This window comes from Zeus faber, assembly GCF_960531495.2.
Source record: "Zeus faber genome assembly, chromosome: 16".
Taxonomy (NCBI): domain Eukaryota; kingdom Metazoa; phylum Chordata; class Actinopteri; order Zeiformes; family Zeidae; genus Zeus; species Zeus faber.
This window is the reverse complement of record NC_137202.1, coordinates 2,872,213-2,889,751: the sequence shown is the minus strand read 5'-3', so window position 1 is coordinate 2,889,751 and position 17,539 is coordinate 2,872,213. Positions and strand designations below refer to the sequence as shown.

General features: G+C 42.6%; 1 protein-coding gene across 1 annotated transcript; it reads right to left on the bottom strand.

Annotated features, from left to right (window-relative positions):
• Positions 1-394: 394 nt before the first annotated feature.
• LOC307242643 (uncharacterized protein) lies at positions 395-17,194 on the bottom strand. The gene is made up of 16 exons (XM_080017166.1): positions 17,051-17,194; positions 13,017-13,099; positions 12,847-12,927; positions 12,672-12,728; positions 10,942-11,160; positions 7,814-7,927; positions 7,104-7,149; positions 6,790-6,880; positions 6,548-6,689; positions 5,011-5,115; positions 4,484-4,577; positions 3,908-3,941; positions 3,704-3,781; positions 3,466-3,568; positions 3,145-3,269; positions 395-2,778 (listed from the first exon to the last, which is right to left on the bottom strand). The coding sequence occupies exons 1-16, from the start codon at positions 17,106-17,108 to the stop codon at positions 2,643-2,645; spliced, it is 1,566 nt and encodes a 521-aa protein (XP_079873292.1). The 5' UTR covers positions 17,109-17,194; the 3' UTR covers positions 395-2,642.
• Between the last annotated feature and the right edge of the window lie 345 nt (positions 17,195-17,539).

Sequence of the window (17,539 nt, the reverse complement as noted above, 5' to 3'; positions counted from 1 at the left end):
CGCCGTATGAATTAAATGGACCGTCAACGCGTTGGGCCACATTAAGATGCAACGCTGCTACTTATTGGGACACAGGGGAACTGCAGGTTTTTTTCTTCCTCGAGAAATCAGGCCTCAAACTGCAGAGTAAGCCTGTCCGAGATGATCCATGCAGATGTAGATTTGATGATCAAAACCACACTGGATCTTCAGAAACAGAACGGCTACGATTCCTCGCTTCCTTTCGCTCCGCCCGTCTATCAAACAACTGACCTTCTCCCAAACCTCAGCCCTAAAACCTTTACTTTACCAAAACTTTACTCACTGCTTATTTTACAGCGAGACAAGTTGCTAAAATAAATGCATTGGGATTATTGGGATCAAGTAGCGCTCACATTATCAGGGACAAAAGAGAAATGAGTCAAATAAATTTATTAAATACAAGGTCTCTTTGGTAGTGCAGTAATAACAGAGCACACAAGGTTTTTGGTAGACAAAGGAAAAATAATAAGTTGCGGTTCTTTAGTGGAACCAACAGGAGATATTTTCAATTAAAAGCACGTTCTGATATTTCAGCTCTTGCCACATGGCAAAAAATAAAACACATACTGGAAAGAAAAATGACAGAACATATTTAACATTAAATCAATGTTGCAAACACGCGTGGGATGAAATGGAAACATCTATCGTGTGTGCATTGTAAAAGCAAACCATGCCGCCAGCCACGTGGGACCGTTGATATTAATCAGCGTCCCTGCAACATTAGTGTTGGAACCTTTGCCCACGACAAGGCAGGAAGAGGAAAAACAGAACCTGCAGCATGTGACAGTGTTTTTACTACACAGTTGAGACAGAAAAAAAGCCATCCTCCTCTTTTAAATAGTTCCCACGCCCTCTGGTGGAAGGAAAAAAAAGTGGGGTATGCTTTAGGAAACAAAAAAAGATCTCTCTTGGAAAGCTACTGTGAAGGAATAAGAGAGGGAGAATTCATTCAAAGATAGATGAAGCTATATGGTAACTTGTTCGGTATAAATAGAAAAATAAATACGTCTGCCATGCCGTGCATAGTTGGAGATTTAACGTAGTGTGGAGTCAATTTTGTTTCATTTCTTTCTTAAAAAAAAAAAAAAAAAATGCTACAGTAGACTGGTAGGAGAGTACCAAAGCAAGAGTCTAGTGGTCTTTTTTTTTTTTTTCCCCTCTACATTTTTGTAAGCATCCTTTTCAGGCAAATGACCCTTTGGCAGAAGTAGCTTTAGTTAAATACTGAGGTTGAAAAACACTGGTTTTAAAATATACTTTAAACGCTTTGTTATTGGGTGGGACCGTGTTGCATTGATGCTTTTTCTTTGTTTTGCAGTTAATTAAAAAAATTTAATAAATTAAAAGCACTCGTGTGCCTCTCGAAACCTAAACGCCCACCACGTTGACGATGTCTTGCTAAAGTGAGGTCTCGCACTGCCTTGACATGCACATAAACCTTCATTTTTAATTCAATTAAAAGTAAGGATAATGCGAGAAAGACAAAACATTAATTTGAAGATTAGAACGATATTAGCGGCGGCTTGCCAGCCGGTGCAGTATCGCCGCCCCCAATCCACAGGATAGGGAGCAACAAGTCCGGTTTGACAGACCCTTTAAAAAAAAAAAAAGAGAAGAGAAGTAGAAAGAGAAGTAGGTCCAGGTCTAGGAAACAAATGCTCACCCCGCTGAACGAAAACTTCTTCATACCGCAGAGTTTCACCAACGTGTCAAGATGTGGAGTGTGTGGCGTGTGTATGTCAGTGGGTTTCACCTTCCAACCAGTCATGGAATATAATGGAATATAGTGAACGCACAGGTTCATTCATTCAATTAAAAAGCTTTTTTTTTTTTTTTTTATAAAATAAAGTTTTTCGTTCCCTCTTAAGCCCGTTGGCCCTTCACCACACAAGTTTTAGTACTATGTAGTCTGTGTTGGATGAATAAAAAAATGATAATAAAAAAAAGGTCTTGTCTCGCCTTGGGAGGAACTGAGATGTCAAGTTAAATGTGGTAAATCTGAAATGTCAGTCTGCCGGTCACTTGTTCTGGTGTAGTTGGCACGAGAGGAAAGACGGGGGTGGGGGGGTTCTGGCGTGGGGTTCAAACGAGAAGCCAAAAAGCAAAAACCCAAGACAAGCCGTGGTCTAGTCCCAGTCGAGGGCACCATTTTAAAAGTTAGTATCCGAAAGGTCCCACGGCGACTTGAACTAAATCACTGAAAAACTTCCTCTGTTGAATCCAATTGAGGTGATCCCAAACTGAAAAAAACAAAACAAAAAAAAAAAACGCCAAAAAGGGACCAGCGTCACTTCCTCTCTGGAGGAAAAAATGCCGACTACGTTTCTACAGTGAAGAGCATCCCCGGTGAGCATCACCCGAGAAAGTTTTTGGCCTAAAAAATAAAAAACACCCATTAGATCCTGAACTATTGTAAAACGGAAGGCGAGGCTTGGCGGACCCTTGTTTTCCATGAGGCTGTAAGGTCTGTGAGGTTTGATTCTACAGTCTGGTCCTCGTTGCTTCGGTTCCGCTCCCGTTTTTTTTTTTGTTTCTTTTTGGAAAATTGAGGAGCACCGGTACCAGTCCGTAAGAGCTCCTGGGGAACAGTCTGTTGGCGGCGGCAGAAAAGGAAACCACCGTCAAGGCTGCCAGGGCTTCAGATCCGAGCCTTTCTGGTCCGGGAAGTGCTTGTACCGGCACTTGTCCCCAAAATGGCAGCCAGTGGTTCTCCAGAAGTAACACTCGTCTCCGTTCACGGGGCCTCGCCGTCTTGATCTGAGCGGGGAAGAAAAGACAAATGCAAACTGAATGATTGATAGAGAGATATTATCAACAGACTATTTTCTGTAGATTATTTTGTCTGCATGTGAGACCACGCCCCGTACTCCTCCCATTCCTTCCACGTAAACGACAGAAAAGGTGAGCGACATCACAATCTTAAAAACGAAGGCTAATTCTAAATTACTGCCAAGGTGCCATTACACCTGTCCCCAGCCCTCAAAGACCCAGAACAGACTGAAATGTAAAAGTTAGGCGCGTCAGTGCCACCAACTTGAAAAGGTTAGTCAGGAGCGCTGCTAGTGAGAAGGAATCCAACTGAGATTTGGGTAAAAGTAAAGTATCGACCCCACCGGTCCTCACCCAGCTGCAACCGCCGCCTGCTGCTGCGTGGCCGATAGACTCGTCTTCAGTGGAATAGAAAGAACTTTTTGGGTGCGACGGTCCGGATACCGCACCACCAGGCGTGTGTTCTCAATACTATAACCCTGTAAAAAAATAATGAGGATAAGTTAAAGAAAATACATAACGTCATTACTCTGATGTGACCCATAGTGACAAGATATCCGTGGCTTTTCCTTTTCATGACAAAATACCAAGTCGAACAAATAAGTAATCATTCACTTTTTAGAGAAACTACTACTTTTTGGTCAAGTAGTCTTCCATGAGCAAGTGGCCACTCACATTCAGTTTCTCCATGGCGCGAGCCGCCATACTGGCATTCTTGAAATTAACAAAGGCACAAAATTTCTCATGAAGCACTCGGATACTGTCGATTTCCCCAAACCTGTGAAAGAGCAGATTTGAATGGACACGTCAAAGATCATTGAAGGAGGACACGACGACATTGAATAGTTAGCGATTTCATATGGAATTACTGGGTCGGCCCTAAGAAAACAGGTCGCTTGGAAGAGGATCGTACGTTTTAAAAAGCTCCCATAAGCATTTTTCTGTCAGTTCGGTGGTTACGTTCCCCACCCAGAGGGATGGGCAAGGACTCCTGATGAGAAGGGAACAAAAAGAGAATGGAAATTGTGCCAAACTTTTTTAAAGCAAATACGCAACATTCCACTACAGCCTACAGGGAGGTCAATACCTCTCAAGATGGATTTTATTGGTTACTTACCCCGGTAGCACCAATGAGGGTTCATGACTTCCAACTACAAAGACATTAAGAAAATTATATAAAGAATTTCAATAGTTAGAAACAAATACATAAATCCACAAGTTTGCTATGAGCTAATGAATGAATTCATTCTGGTGGATTTCTCCCAGACTAGTCAACTGCACTTTCCTAAATCACTGCCCTCTATTGATACAAAGTGGTAATGCATTAACTTAAAGGACAGGTGTGTACAATTCAGTGGCATCTAGCAGAACGGCCTTGGCAGAAATGGAATATAATATTCATAAGTATGTTTTAACTAGTTTATAATCTCATGAAAACAAGAATTGTTATGTTTTTGTTACACTTGAATGAGCTGTATTTATCTACATAGGGAGCGGATGCACTTCACGGAGGCTGCCGTGTTGCACCGCCATGTCCTTACAGTAGCCCAGAACGGACAAACCAAACACTGGCTCTTCCTCTCCATTTTAAATCTGTAATGCTACTAGATGGTCTATCTCGTCTTTGACTCTGCAAACGGATAATAAAATATGTATCACCAAATAAAGAAAGATATACAGAAAGAGGTGCGACCTCTGGGGGCCTCGGGGCAGGACGACAGAACAGCAGACACAGTAGAGAACTTCTCCAGAAGTAGAACACTTTGCATTTCCTCAAATCCCAGCTCCTGCCAGAAGTAACGACAGAATCAAGAACAGATAGAGTGGCTTAACTACCACATTAAAACCAAAATGCTGGACTGGGGGAAAAAAAATAGCCCTCCAATTTTTGGCCCAGACAGCCTGGCGAGTGGGGGGAGATTGATAGGGTGCTTCTTTGGCTTTGCTCAATAAGGAACTGAGTAAAAAAAAATATCCTCAATCTAAAATAAAAAAATAAAATAAAAAAAACACAGTTTATCTATTTGGAGAAATGGGGACGCACAGCAGAGCGCATTGCTGGCACGGCAATCAAGGGTGTGCTCATGGGATGGGCCCCTAGCAGCCACTGGGGGCCCATTGAACAGCGGCAGTTACGCCACTTATTTAGCTTTAATTAATTATAAATCGGCCCCCAAGGTGCATCGGCCCACCCGGAAAATGCCCGGCATGCCAGATTACCATCAGCTGGAGCACTTTGCAGTTGAAGAGGTCGTTGACGGCCTCTTCACAGTCCTTGTCCAACTTCAACACCTGCTCCATGGCTTTCTCCGCATCACTGTACCTCTACACACACACACACACACACACACACACACACACACACACACACACACACACACACACACACACACACACACACACACACACACACACACACACACACACACACACACACCTTGAAGATGTGCTAGAAATACATTTATGTATCATGCATACTTAAGTATTCGAGTTATACGAAGTAAATAAATATTAATATGTACAAATCATTAGACTATTATTTACCATAATTGTGCCATTAAATATGTACAGTAAAGTACAGTATGGTTTGTGACATGTGATGTCTAGGGATAACTAAACCAACAGGGATTAAGTATAACACAATACAAAAACATAATATCGTCCCGGTGTAGTTGGTGCATTGTAGTGCAAACAGACAGTAACAGAAAATAAACAGAGGAGAGTGGAGGAAGCACTGGTGCTCCTGCTGTATGATTAGCTGTCTGTGTAACATTGTTATTTCTCTGCTCTGTACGATTGGCTGTTCGTGTCACATGTTTGGAGTGACAAATTCATGGAGGTTTATGGAGGAAATCTAAATTATGTAATTTTAGTGAATAGTGACTTATTTCCTTGGATTCAATTTTAGATAGGTTACATTGCCATGAAATATGAAAAACATTGGCGTATTTCTGTGACTCATTACAATTTCACGGGTTCTATTTTTCCAACGCTTTCCTGGTACATGAACGCATCACTCATTCGCAGACTCTGGTGGACTTCTGACTTCGGAGTTTCTGTGGATCAATGTTTTTTCATGAATGCGACAAAATAAAGAGGACCAAAGAGATAAAATATCAATCAAAAAGATCCACAGACATCTACCAAGTAAGAAGGTACACACACACACACACACACACACACACACACACACACACACACACACACACACACACACACACTTTGTAATCTCTAACCACTATAGGGCGACACCGCACACTGTACAATGTGCGAATGGATGTTCTGAAATTACAACCTGCACATTTATAATACATAGCATGATGATATCACAAAGCATCTATCTCTAAAACTCATCTTGTTCTATTTGTTTTCGAATGTTGGCATGATGGTGACGCACGACCGTCCAGCTACTTTGGGTCAGATTTAGTGGGTACATGTGGATCCATTTAGATAAAACTTGAACAACAAGATGTTTGCGATGTCTTGGTTCTAATAACACGTCAACCGTGTTCGTAGGTTCTGCCGTTGTTCTGTTCCAGATAGTTTTAGCCCAAAACATTTAGAGGGAAATAAATCAAACAATAACAATAGGGGATCCACTAATAATAATAATAATAACTACAAGTATACAAAAGTATAGAAACTGCTAATAACGGATGGGTTGATCTAACTTATTAGTGTTTACAGAATATTGCACATATTGCATAGAATATTGTCCTTATAAATGTCTTATATTATATTTAAACCCTGTTCCCACCTTCATGCCCATGAGCGCACTGCCCCTGCGGAAGTGTCCTTTGGGCCAGTCCGGAGCCAGCTGGATGGACCGCTCCGCATCAGCCAGGGCAAGAGGGAACTGCTCCAGGCAGCTGTAGCAGTAGGAGCGATTCCCAAAGAACCTGGAAAGACAAAAAATAATAATAATAAATAAAGAAGAATTAATAACCATGCAGGGCCTGTTCCTGTGTGTTGTAACAATGACCACTGTACTGGACCAACCTGTAATCTTTGGGGTCACATTTGATGGCTTCTGTAAACATGCTGACCGCCTGCACGTACTGCCCCTCCTGCACCAGCTTGATCCCTTTTTCTGCACGACACAAACAGAAAAACGCTGTAGAATAGTTTGACCAGCAAAAAAGCCCTCAGGGCTCCAGTCAGCCCACAGGGTCCACAGACTTTTTTCCTTTTTTTTATTATTAATTATTATTGTCCATTATGGATATTGGTTGTTATACGAAAATATTAAAACAAAACCAATAGTTAATTTTTTTTATCCATTGGAGTTTATATGCACAATTAAAACACCTCACCTGTCAATGAAGCACTTCTCTTATTCATGTAGTCTGGCCCGTTAATCTGTTAGAAAAATAATTATTTACTCATTATCAGCTTGTAGCTCGTACCTAAAAACCTGCCGAATGTCCACTTATGGCTTGGGATGGCTGAACTACAGTCGCCAGTAGGGGGCAGGAGGGGGACTGTGTCTTGACCAAATTCAAATTTCCTGAAGAGAACTGTCCATACATACATTTTATGTTTTGGAATCGCTTACCAGTGGAAAATACGGGAAGTCATGTTTCAAAAAAAAACCTGAAATGCCTTGAAAACCATGTGTTATCTTGATTTGTCTTTTGTCCTTTTTAGCTGGTTTAACGGTTTCACTGTCCTTCGTTTTGTAACTTATTGTTTTGTTGTATGTTATTGTGTGTGTAATGTAATATTGTTAATTGTCAATTAAGAATGAAGACACTCCCCATCGGATTAGTAAGACATCAGCAATGTGTGACCAGGATTTACCTTTTAATGTATAGCTGAGCTTGAGCACACAAACTGTTTCCAATACCTTCCCTCGTCCAAAGTTCACTTCTCCCGACAGCGGCGTTCCAACCCGCTGGCCGCTGCCAACGGAGCTGTGATGATAGCAGCGCTGGCCCACTGCCAAGCCTTGGTGGAATTTCACCTCCAGACCGGGGGTGGAGGGGGGGGGGGAGATAGATCTATCATAACATATGGAATTAACCTCTCTGCGGGCCTCGTTCTCCTTGTTCTCTTTGGACTTGCGACTCGAGCCCCGGGGTTTGATGTGGCTGGCAGCGTTGGCGAAGAAGGCGCTACTCACGTCCCACTCGGGCTCCTGGGAATATTATACACAAGGAATATTAAAGATTATTGTAATAATTATTATTATTACATTAACCTCATTGAGAATTTGTAAGAGTATGAATAATAATAAGTAATATTGCAAGGTAAAATTCTTACTAAATCATGTTTTTTCCCCCCATCATCTAGTCAGATTTGAGGTCTGCTTCCAAATCAGAGCCAGATTCTTGGGCCATTATTCACATACAAATTCAGGCTCGCAAATAAAATGCTCTCTCTCTCGTGTGCGTAACAGAAACCAGACAACATTCTGCATGTATGTCACGGATGGAATATAATGAAAACAAGAAGGGCCAGTGCCACTTGTTCCCTCCTGTTTTCTTCTTTCCAATTAAGGCTGTTCTTGCACATCTTTTTTTCCTTTTGCTGGTTTAAGTACATTCCTCAACTCCCAATTTGTAATGGTGTGGCGAAGGGATGGTGTGGTTTGAGCAGCCACACCTGACCTGAGTCTAAGTAATTGGGGGTCCAAGATCAGACTGGCTGCATACCTGTTGCTCAGTCTAACAAGCAACAGGTAAAACCCCCAATCCCACACACTCAGGAGAGGAGCCCTTGTCATGACACCTGTCTATCTGCTCCTGGGCTCCAACTAACCCACTCTCAAATAAACTGGTGTGCCTCAACCCCCGCTGTTTGTGTATGTGTGCCGGAGGTCTGTGAACAAGCCACTTGGGTGGCGTGTGGAAGACAAAACTGCCACAATCGGTTTCATATCTATTCATTGTTTCTATACTTGTTTTATCTTTTTATCCTATAAGCAATAAACTAAACACTATCAGATAATTGATCACACCTTTCCTGTTGTAACGTGGCGTTATCTGACCCTATTGCCTACACATACATAATAAAACATGGTAAAATATGACATTGGTAGCTGCAATTGAAAGATGTACAGGCGGTTCCATTGAATCTGAGTCACATGAGCTTTTACTAATATATTGATTAAAAAAAAAAGGGCTCCAGTAAATGTTTTATTTGATAAATGTATAATCAGTGAATGTGCCACCAAATCCTAATATGAAGGCAATATTACATGACATAAATCATGTAATATTCTATGTTGGCACAGTATTTTTTGTCTTGTACTTTTATACGACTTTTATGTTTTAAACTCGTCTCACACAGCTCCTTTGGGGTGGTGGTTATGCCTACCTTGTTCAAATGTTATATCTGACATATATTATGGCATTAATACACTTCAGAGGACTGATGCATCGTGTTTAGGTGAGATGGCATTGGCATTCCTAACGAGACTGTTTAACAAAAATGACCAGAGCAGGGACCTCCCTCTCTGTCTTTAAGAAGCACTTGAAGACCCAGCTCTTCAGTGAGTACCTCCTGTCCTAACCTACAATTACTTAGCACTACCTAGCAGTATTTATTGTTACACTAATGTTGTTGTTACACTAATCTCTGTCGCAATGTAGCTTGAATGTTATTCTCCCTTGTAAGTCGCTTTGGATAAAAGCGTCTTCTAAATGACTAAATGTAAATGTAACATCATCCTGGAAAGGGAGAGGATGCCGGAGGAGTGGAGAAGAAGTGTACTGGTACCCATCTTCAAGAACAAGGGAGACGTACAGAGCTGTAGTAACTACAGGGGAATAAAGTTGATCAGCCACAGCATGAAGCTGATGGGAAATGATGGGAAAGGGTAGTGGAGGCTAGGTTAAGAGGAGAGGTGGGGATCAGCGAGCAGCAGTATGGTTTCATGCCAGGAAAGAGTACTACAGATGCAACGTTTGCTATAAGAATGCTGATGGAAAAGTACAGGGAAGGCTAGAGGGAGTTGCACTGCATCTTTGTGGATTTAGAGAAAGCATATGATAGGGTGCCGAGAGAGGAAGTGTAGTATTGCATGAGGAAGTCGGGGGTGCAGAGAAGTACATAAGAGTGGTACAGGATATGTATGAGGTCAGTCAGACAGTAGTAGACGTGTCGTGACAGTAGTAGTGCAGTAGGCGTGAGGAAGGCATTCAAAGTGGAGGTGGGATTGCATCAAGGATCAGCTCTGAGCCCTTTCTTGTTTGCAATGGTGATGGACAGGTTAAAAGAGGAAATCAGGCACGAGTCTCCGTGGACTATGATGTTCGCAGATGACATTGTGATCTGTAGCGAGAGTAGGGAGCAGCTTGAGGAGAGCCTGGAGAAGTGGAGGCGTGCATTAGAGAGAAGAGGAATGAAAGTCAGCAGGAGTAAGACAAAATACATGTGCCTGAATGGAAGGGAGAGCGGCGAAAAGCTGAGAATGCAAGGAGTGGAGGTGGAGAAGGCGGATGAGTTAAAGTACTTGGGGTCGACCATCCAAAGCAGCGGAGAGTGCGGGAGAGGTGAAGAAGAGAGTACAGGCAGGGTGGAGTGGGTGGAGAAGAGTGTCCAGAGTGATCTGTGACTGAAGGGTTCCAGCAAGAGTGAAGGGCAAGGTCTACAGGACATTAATGAGACCAGCTATGTTGTACGGTTTAGAGGCGGTGGCACTGACAAAAAGGCAGGTGGCTGAAACAAGGTGGCAGAGTTGAGGATGTTGAGATTTTCATTGGGAGTGACAAGGATGGACAGGATTAAGAATGAGTACATTAGAGGGACAGCTCAGGTTGGACAGTTTGGTGGAAAACTGAGAGAGGCGGGATTGAGATGGTTTGGAAATGTCTGGAGGAGAGATGAGCGTTACATTGGGATAAGGATGCAGAGGATGGGGCTGCCAAGCAAGAGGAAAAGAGGACGGCCAAAGAGAAGGTTTATGGATGTGGTGAGGGAGGACATGCAGGCGGTTGGTGTTAGGGAGGAAGATGCCCAGAACAGAAGGTATTGGAGGCAGGTGATCTGCTGTGGCGACCCCTAACGGGAGCAGCCGAAAGGAGAAGAGGACTGATGCATTAATAAAAAAAAAATTATACTCCAATCATTTCCACTGTGTGTGTTGTTTATGAATTACTATGTCGTTAGAGCTGTGTCATTGAAAGGGTTAGGACAGCTTCCTGCTACCTCGTCGCTGGGTCTCGTTTGGGGCTTCTGGGGTCCTCTGGTTGCTAAAGGAGCGGCGGCCGGGTCAGGAGGACACTGTGGGGCAAAAACCGGTTTGTCTGCCTCCTTCTCCTCTTCAACTTCCCCCACTTCCTCTTCTTCTTCTCCACATAAGACATCTGCTTCCGACTCGCTCTCTTCCAACTCTGACTCGACACTATCCTCATCTTCATCCTCCTCCTAATATGCGGGACGTTTGAGAAACTGATTTAGTTATTTGCAGGTTTCAACAAGTTAAATTTAATACTTTAAGACATTTTAAGACCATTCAACATTATGAATGCAATTTAAGACCTATTTCACGTCCTCTTAGGATCTGGACGATTCACACACGTCACCCAAATTGATGTGAAAAAAGCGACATTTGCAGAAAAGCAAGTTGTTTACATTTCTAAACTTCCTCATCCAATCAATTCACATACGGATACAGTACGTAATGGGTTAGGGTTAATAAGTCATGTCCAATGTAGATGGGATCGTTTGGAAAGTCTGTCGGCAACGGACATACAATCTGAATGGTTTGGATTTTTTTTTTTTTTTCCTGGCTCTCAGAGACCAGCGATTTGCTTCCCGTCTCCCCGCCCCTGAGGATGGACTCTGTTCCTTCCGCTGACCTGTCCCCGGACGCAATAACTCTAAACCCAATGTTTTAAATCAGTGTGATCAATTTCAACCTGTCCTACACTCTCTGCCTCCGGAGAAGGAACGTTCTCCACCCGTTCTCTCGCTCCCTGCTCGTTCCCTCTTCAGCTCCGCCCTCCAGTGAAGCCGGCAGGCAGACGAAGCTCTTGTGCACGATGTCAGCGCACTGCACCCCCTAACTGTCGAAGACACGTCTAGTGTCTGAGAGGCACTTTTAAGAAAATAAAATTAGAGAATATAAACTGGACATGTTTCAGTTTCTGCTACGGTTCGGATTCGCAATTTGATAAATTTATGCACAAAATATATATTTTTAAAAACCCACTGTTTGGGCTTTATTTGGATTCGGCTCCACCCCTATTTTTAAAAACCCACTATTTGGGCTTTATTTGGATTCGGCCACACACACACACACACACACACACACACACACACACACACACACACACACACACACACACACACACACACACACACACACACACACACACACACACACACACACACACACGGAACATCGACACCGGCTTCTTTCCCCACATGACGCCAATACAGATCATTGGCAGTAGAATTAAGGCTTTCAGTGCAAGTGAGAAAGGGGCTTTATATTGGAGGCCATGGGTCTGTCTGTTTGATCTTGTGTAATAGTTGCTGAGGGTAAAAGATAAAGGCTTGAGATGCCAGGAGTAGGTAATTATCCCAACATAATCCCACAGAGAGCAAAAACTGAGGAATGCACTGCAAATTAAAGGGTTACTCCAGGTTCTGATTTTTTATAAACTGGATGCGTTGCTCCTGTAGGGTTGCCAGTTCAGCCAGCTAAGTTTTGTAGACTGTAATGCTCTCGTGTGAGGCGTTGCAGTTCATACCTGGCAACCTCTAAATCACTTGAAGCTGCGCCGCAACAGAGCTGATAGTTGCATTTATAATAATGATGATCTTTGCAGACCGTTGCTATCACAGTACTGGATCGATAAAAAGAAGATTGAGAAAAAGTGAATTTCCTAAAAAACTGGAGCATCCCTTTAACAAAATGCTGTAGTTATTACCTGTTCAGGATTCTCACTCGGCTTAATCTGCTCCTGCTTCTTACGCTCCCGCCGGCGCTGGGAAATACAGACAGCACTTGGCACACGAGAAAACTCATGGCTTCACCAGTCAGGCATCATATAAAAATCGACCTTTTGGATGCCTAAATTTAGGATGAAATGGCTGTGTTCTCACCTTCCTCTTGGCTCGGCGTCGCTCCGCTCGTCTGCGTACCTTCTCCTCCTCGCTCAGACCCTCCTCTCCGTTCTGAGCGTCCTACACACACACGCACTCGCCATCAGCTGCATATCATCTCTGTCTTTCAGAACCAAGAGTGAACTTTCAGTCCGATACGACACGTTTACCTGCAAAAGACTGGAATCACTAGTGTGGTCAGAGGTCACGGCACCAAAATTCATCCGCTCCTCCACCTGCTGGACATGGGGGCCTGTAGGAACCACAAAGAATACACAATTAAAATGAATATAAGCATTCACTTACGAGGAATCTAAATCTGTTCATACAGCCAAGTCAATTTTCTATAAATAAGGAACTTATCATAGTGAGGATTGGTGCAGTTCTGCACGGACAATACTTTAAATACATAATAAACATAATAACAAAATAGCAAAATATAACAAACAGCCAACAAAAAAGAGGAGAAATAGACAAATATACAGAACATAAAAGTTAAATTCTATGCACAGGACAAATTATAGATATCAGTTATTACAATGTTAAAATCCAATCAACGCATTATTAAACTCTTGCCCACAACATTCCAAAATTTAGATATGAATCAGTTACAACAACACAACAGTTTACAGATGCAGCCAACCAGGCATGCACGCATTGTGCACTTCGCCCTAGATTCAGCTGAAAATAAATAAAAACCAAAATTGCTTATAAGAAACAGAACAGAGAGTCTTGTCTGCTTTCGCAACTCAAATTGACTTTGAACCAAAGAGATGTTTCCACGGCGATCCTAAGAGGAACAGACACCACCACCCCATAAAAATAAAAAATTAAATATCACAATTTCAGCCAGTTTAACACTGGTGATGAAGAGTCTAAAAAGTGCAGTTAAAGAAGAGACAAAGGGGAAATGAGTTAAGAGCTGACGAATCTAAACTGAAAGTAACATTTCAATTGGGAAATTTAAACCACTGTGACTGTAGGTAAGCAATAGTCAGTAATGGTATCTGGGTCACAAATAAATTATATTCAAGGATATAAAATCGTACATTTGCAAAACTACGAACTTAAAGCTAATCACACACACACACACACACACACACACACACACACACACACACACACACACACACACACACACACACACACACACACACACACACACACACACACACACACACACACACACTTTTCCGTTGTAGGAGCCGAATCAGAAAAGCCGAACAAAACAAAATGCACACAATGAACAGAAAGCTGCTCGGGTTAGACGCTCTGTGCCATCTCTTTGCTCTAAACAGGGATATGTACACTGCTGAGCTTTCCACTGCCGTAGGCCCGACATGAAGCCTGACTCCCAGGCATGGTCGGTTCAGGAAAGAGATGGGGCTTTTTTTTTTTTGGTTTCCCCAAAAACAACTGAATATGGACAGAGAAAACTACAATTGCTGTGGATGGGAGAGGTTCTGGACTGTACTGTGCTGTGCTTAGCTGAAGTCAGTTGGGGTCGGGGATGGGGAGCTGGTTGGACCCAGATCCAGAACCGTGGAGTTGATTAAGTCTCACTGGTGGCAGTGGAGACAAAAAGGGGGAACCTGGCAGGAACCACCATGGTGTCAAGTTTCTGGATTTGTTCAGCAGAGATCTCCTGATAAATGAGACATTTGGCCGTGACTCATGCGAGGAGGCAAAGACCAAGTGATCACCGCTCTCCTCCGGCCCTGCCCCACTATCTCTCCCAACATTTTGCAACATCTGAAACCTCCTGGAGGACAACGGTCAGCCTCATTCAAACCTTGAAGAAAAAAAAAAAGGGGGATCTGTCATTTTGTATCCTGGTAGAGAACATATCTGACCATTCACAGACAGTGGGAGGAATGCCAGCTGTCCCAAGTCTGGCTCACTGTTCAAATGCCAATACACAAGTGCTCCTAATGCAGGGATCAATCCCAACGCGCTGATTTTAGGTTGTTTTTTTCCCTCCACGATGATGGAATGTGCTTTTAAGAGATCGATCAATTATCCCAGATTGGTGGGTCTCAGGAATAAAGAGTTCCTCTGTCCCCCCTGAAAGCAGACTGAATCTGCGAGGAGCTGAAAAGTGACCTCTTATCACAGGAATGTAAAATACAGCAGCAATTACAAATGTGACTTTAACGAGACCGGTGACTCAGATGAGCGACTCTGCACATCACGCTCCTCCAAAAGGAATCTATCAATCAAGTATTTGTACTTACTTAAGTATATTCAGTTTCAGAGACTTGACTTTTACTTCACTACATTTCAAAACAAATATCTGTACTTTTGCCCTAATGTAAGTCACTCATAGACAAATAGATCACATGAGTTTCGGTATAGAAATGACATCATGAACCGCATATTTGAAGTTTGTGATTCACAAAGATCCCTCATCAATGATTCATCAGGTCCATTTCCTTGTGACTGAATATGACACCGTGTGTACTATTTGTTGTAAAGTGTGATCAGGATCTGCATGAGCACTGATCAGCAGGAGAAAAAAAAATGGGCATAAGTAGGCATACTAAATTGTTATCATCATTATCATCATTTTTATTATACGTGCCACCACTCTTAAATGGGCACTTTCTTTTTAGGTCAGATATTGCATGAGGTCAATTATTAGTATCATTATCCCAAATTTATTTGCTCTGATTTTTAATATTATTATTAATCTTCTTGGGATTTTTCAGGATAAAAGTATCTGAAACATGGAAACCGCAGGACACACATGGTTGAGGTCTCGTTGGAACCGGGATGTTGCAGACATCTTGTGGTTCAAGTTTGTACATTTGAAGCAGGAATTAGTGAAAAACCTGTTGCAAATTTACCAAAAGTTGAAGAACATTGGCGCACCTTCACTAGTTTGAGGAGCGGGGAGTTAGGTGATCTGTCATCATCTGATGTTATGTATGGTTCTCTGGGTGCTCGTTCACATTTGGAGAGTTGCGCTGTGGATTAGGGCTTCAGATGTTTCTCTATAATTCCATTCAAATTGGTATGCTTTATTTATATGCTTTATACATATTTAATATTCAAATATATTCAAACGTTTAATACTCTAATTTAGAACTGGTGGAGGGCGTTACGCAAGGTTCCACACCTCCGATCAGAGCAATCTTTTTTCAAAAACAAATCAAATAGAAACTCTAGATGTATTTAATTAACACAGATTCATGCTGCTCGCTCCTGAACAATCCCATCCTGATCACACAAGTCCGCGAGCCGGTGGTTGGGAATCTCTGCTCTAGAGGAAATTCCGTCGGTGTTGGTCCGGTTTATTTCCGACTTTCATTGCCAACATCAGTGGAATTACTGGACATTATGGTCAAAGGTGAGCTCTCCCTGGTACACGCGGTGAAACGCCGGAGGAGAGGTTAACGTGCCGGTGCAAACGTCACACCTTCACTTCTCTAATGCATTCCCTGTGCAACCAACTGGATGACCCAATGTAGAACTTTATTGTTCCTCACAGACGCCGTGTATTGCTGGCTGTAGCAATATGTATTATCCTTCGGGCAAAAAGGAACGGTGCTGATCTCACCGACGGTACTGGAACGCATCACCGGGTCAGGTCGACCTGCAACCTCCCAGAAGCATAAACACAAAGTAAGAACATTCACTTCTTTGGTCCTTAATAATAAAAATATATACACTTAAAAAACACTTAAAAGTGGAATTAAGCCGAGGTATCAGGCACCTTTATAAGTTAAGGTATTATCATACCAAAACCAAAAGTGACACCACAGAAACTACATAGTAAAGATAGACGTTCCCCTTTCCACCAAGCTAGTAACTTCAGGCAAAGACACAAAAAAAACCCACAAAACTATATTTCAACATTTTTTTGTAGGCACTTTCCAATCATGAACCAAATCTTCTCTACGGAAAGCGAAACCCAACCCGGTGTTAAGACAATTAAGAAAATGTGTGATTTGCGCATCAAGTTTTACGACGCGGAACAAACCGTGAACTCCAGGGACAAGGCTTTTTTTTTTTTTCCCAAACCACGGTCTCTAACACGCAACACACACCACTTTTACACGTTGAAATCAAAAGGTTTGACGTTGTCTGTTCCGGGATACACACAACTTTCTCTGGACTAGTGTGAAACTTTCTTTTTTTTTGCTTTCTTTTTTTTGCTTTTTTTTAAGGCTAAAGTTTTGAAAAAGTGCGGAGATTTTCTCACCGCTCCCGAGTCCCAGCAGCCTGCAGATATCTCTGGTGAGCTTCATGAGCGCAACCATCCGGCATTATTGTGTGAAAATATCCCAAATCAAAAGGCGAACAGTCGAATTAAGGCACGTTTGTTACTACTACATCTGTGCGATCCGCGGTGATCTGGGTGGCTCAGTCCGCTTCCTGCAGCGTCCGCCGTCCGTCGCCGGTTCCACCCTCATCCGCGTCTTAAAGGCACAGTCCGACCGGCGCCCGGCCGTCCGGCGTGGACACGCATTAAAGTGGTGTTCCGTAATGTTATTTAAGAAAAAAATAATCACATTTTTGTTAGTTGTTTATATCTGCTGGCAGTTGTTTGTTTTGTGTTTTTTTTGGAAAAAGCCATTCGTGTATATGCTTAATCCATCGTGTGTGGCGGACCCCGCAACTCAAAGGGCAGTGAGGCACTGTGGATTTGATAAAGCGGCACAGCAAGCGGTCGTCATTAAAACGGGCCAAA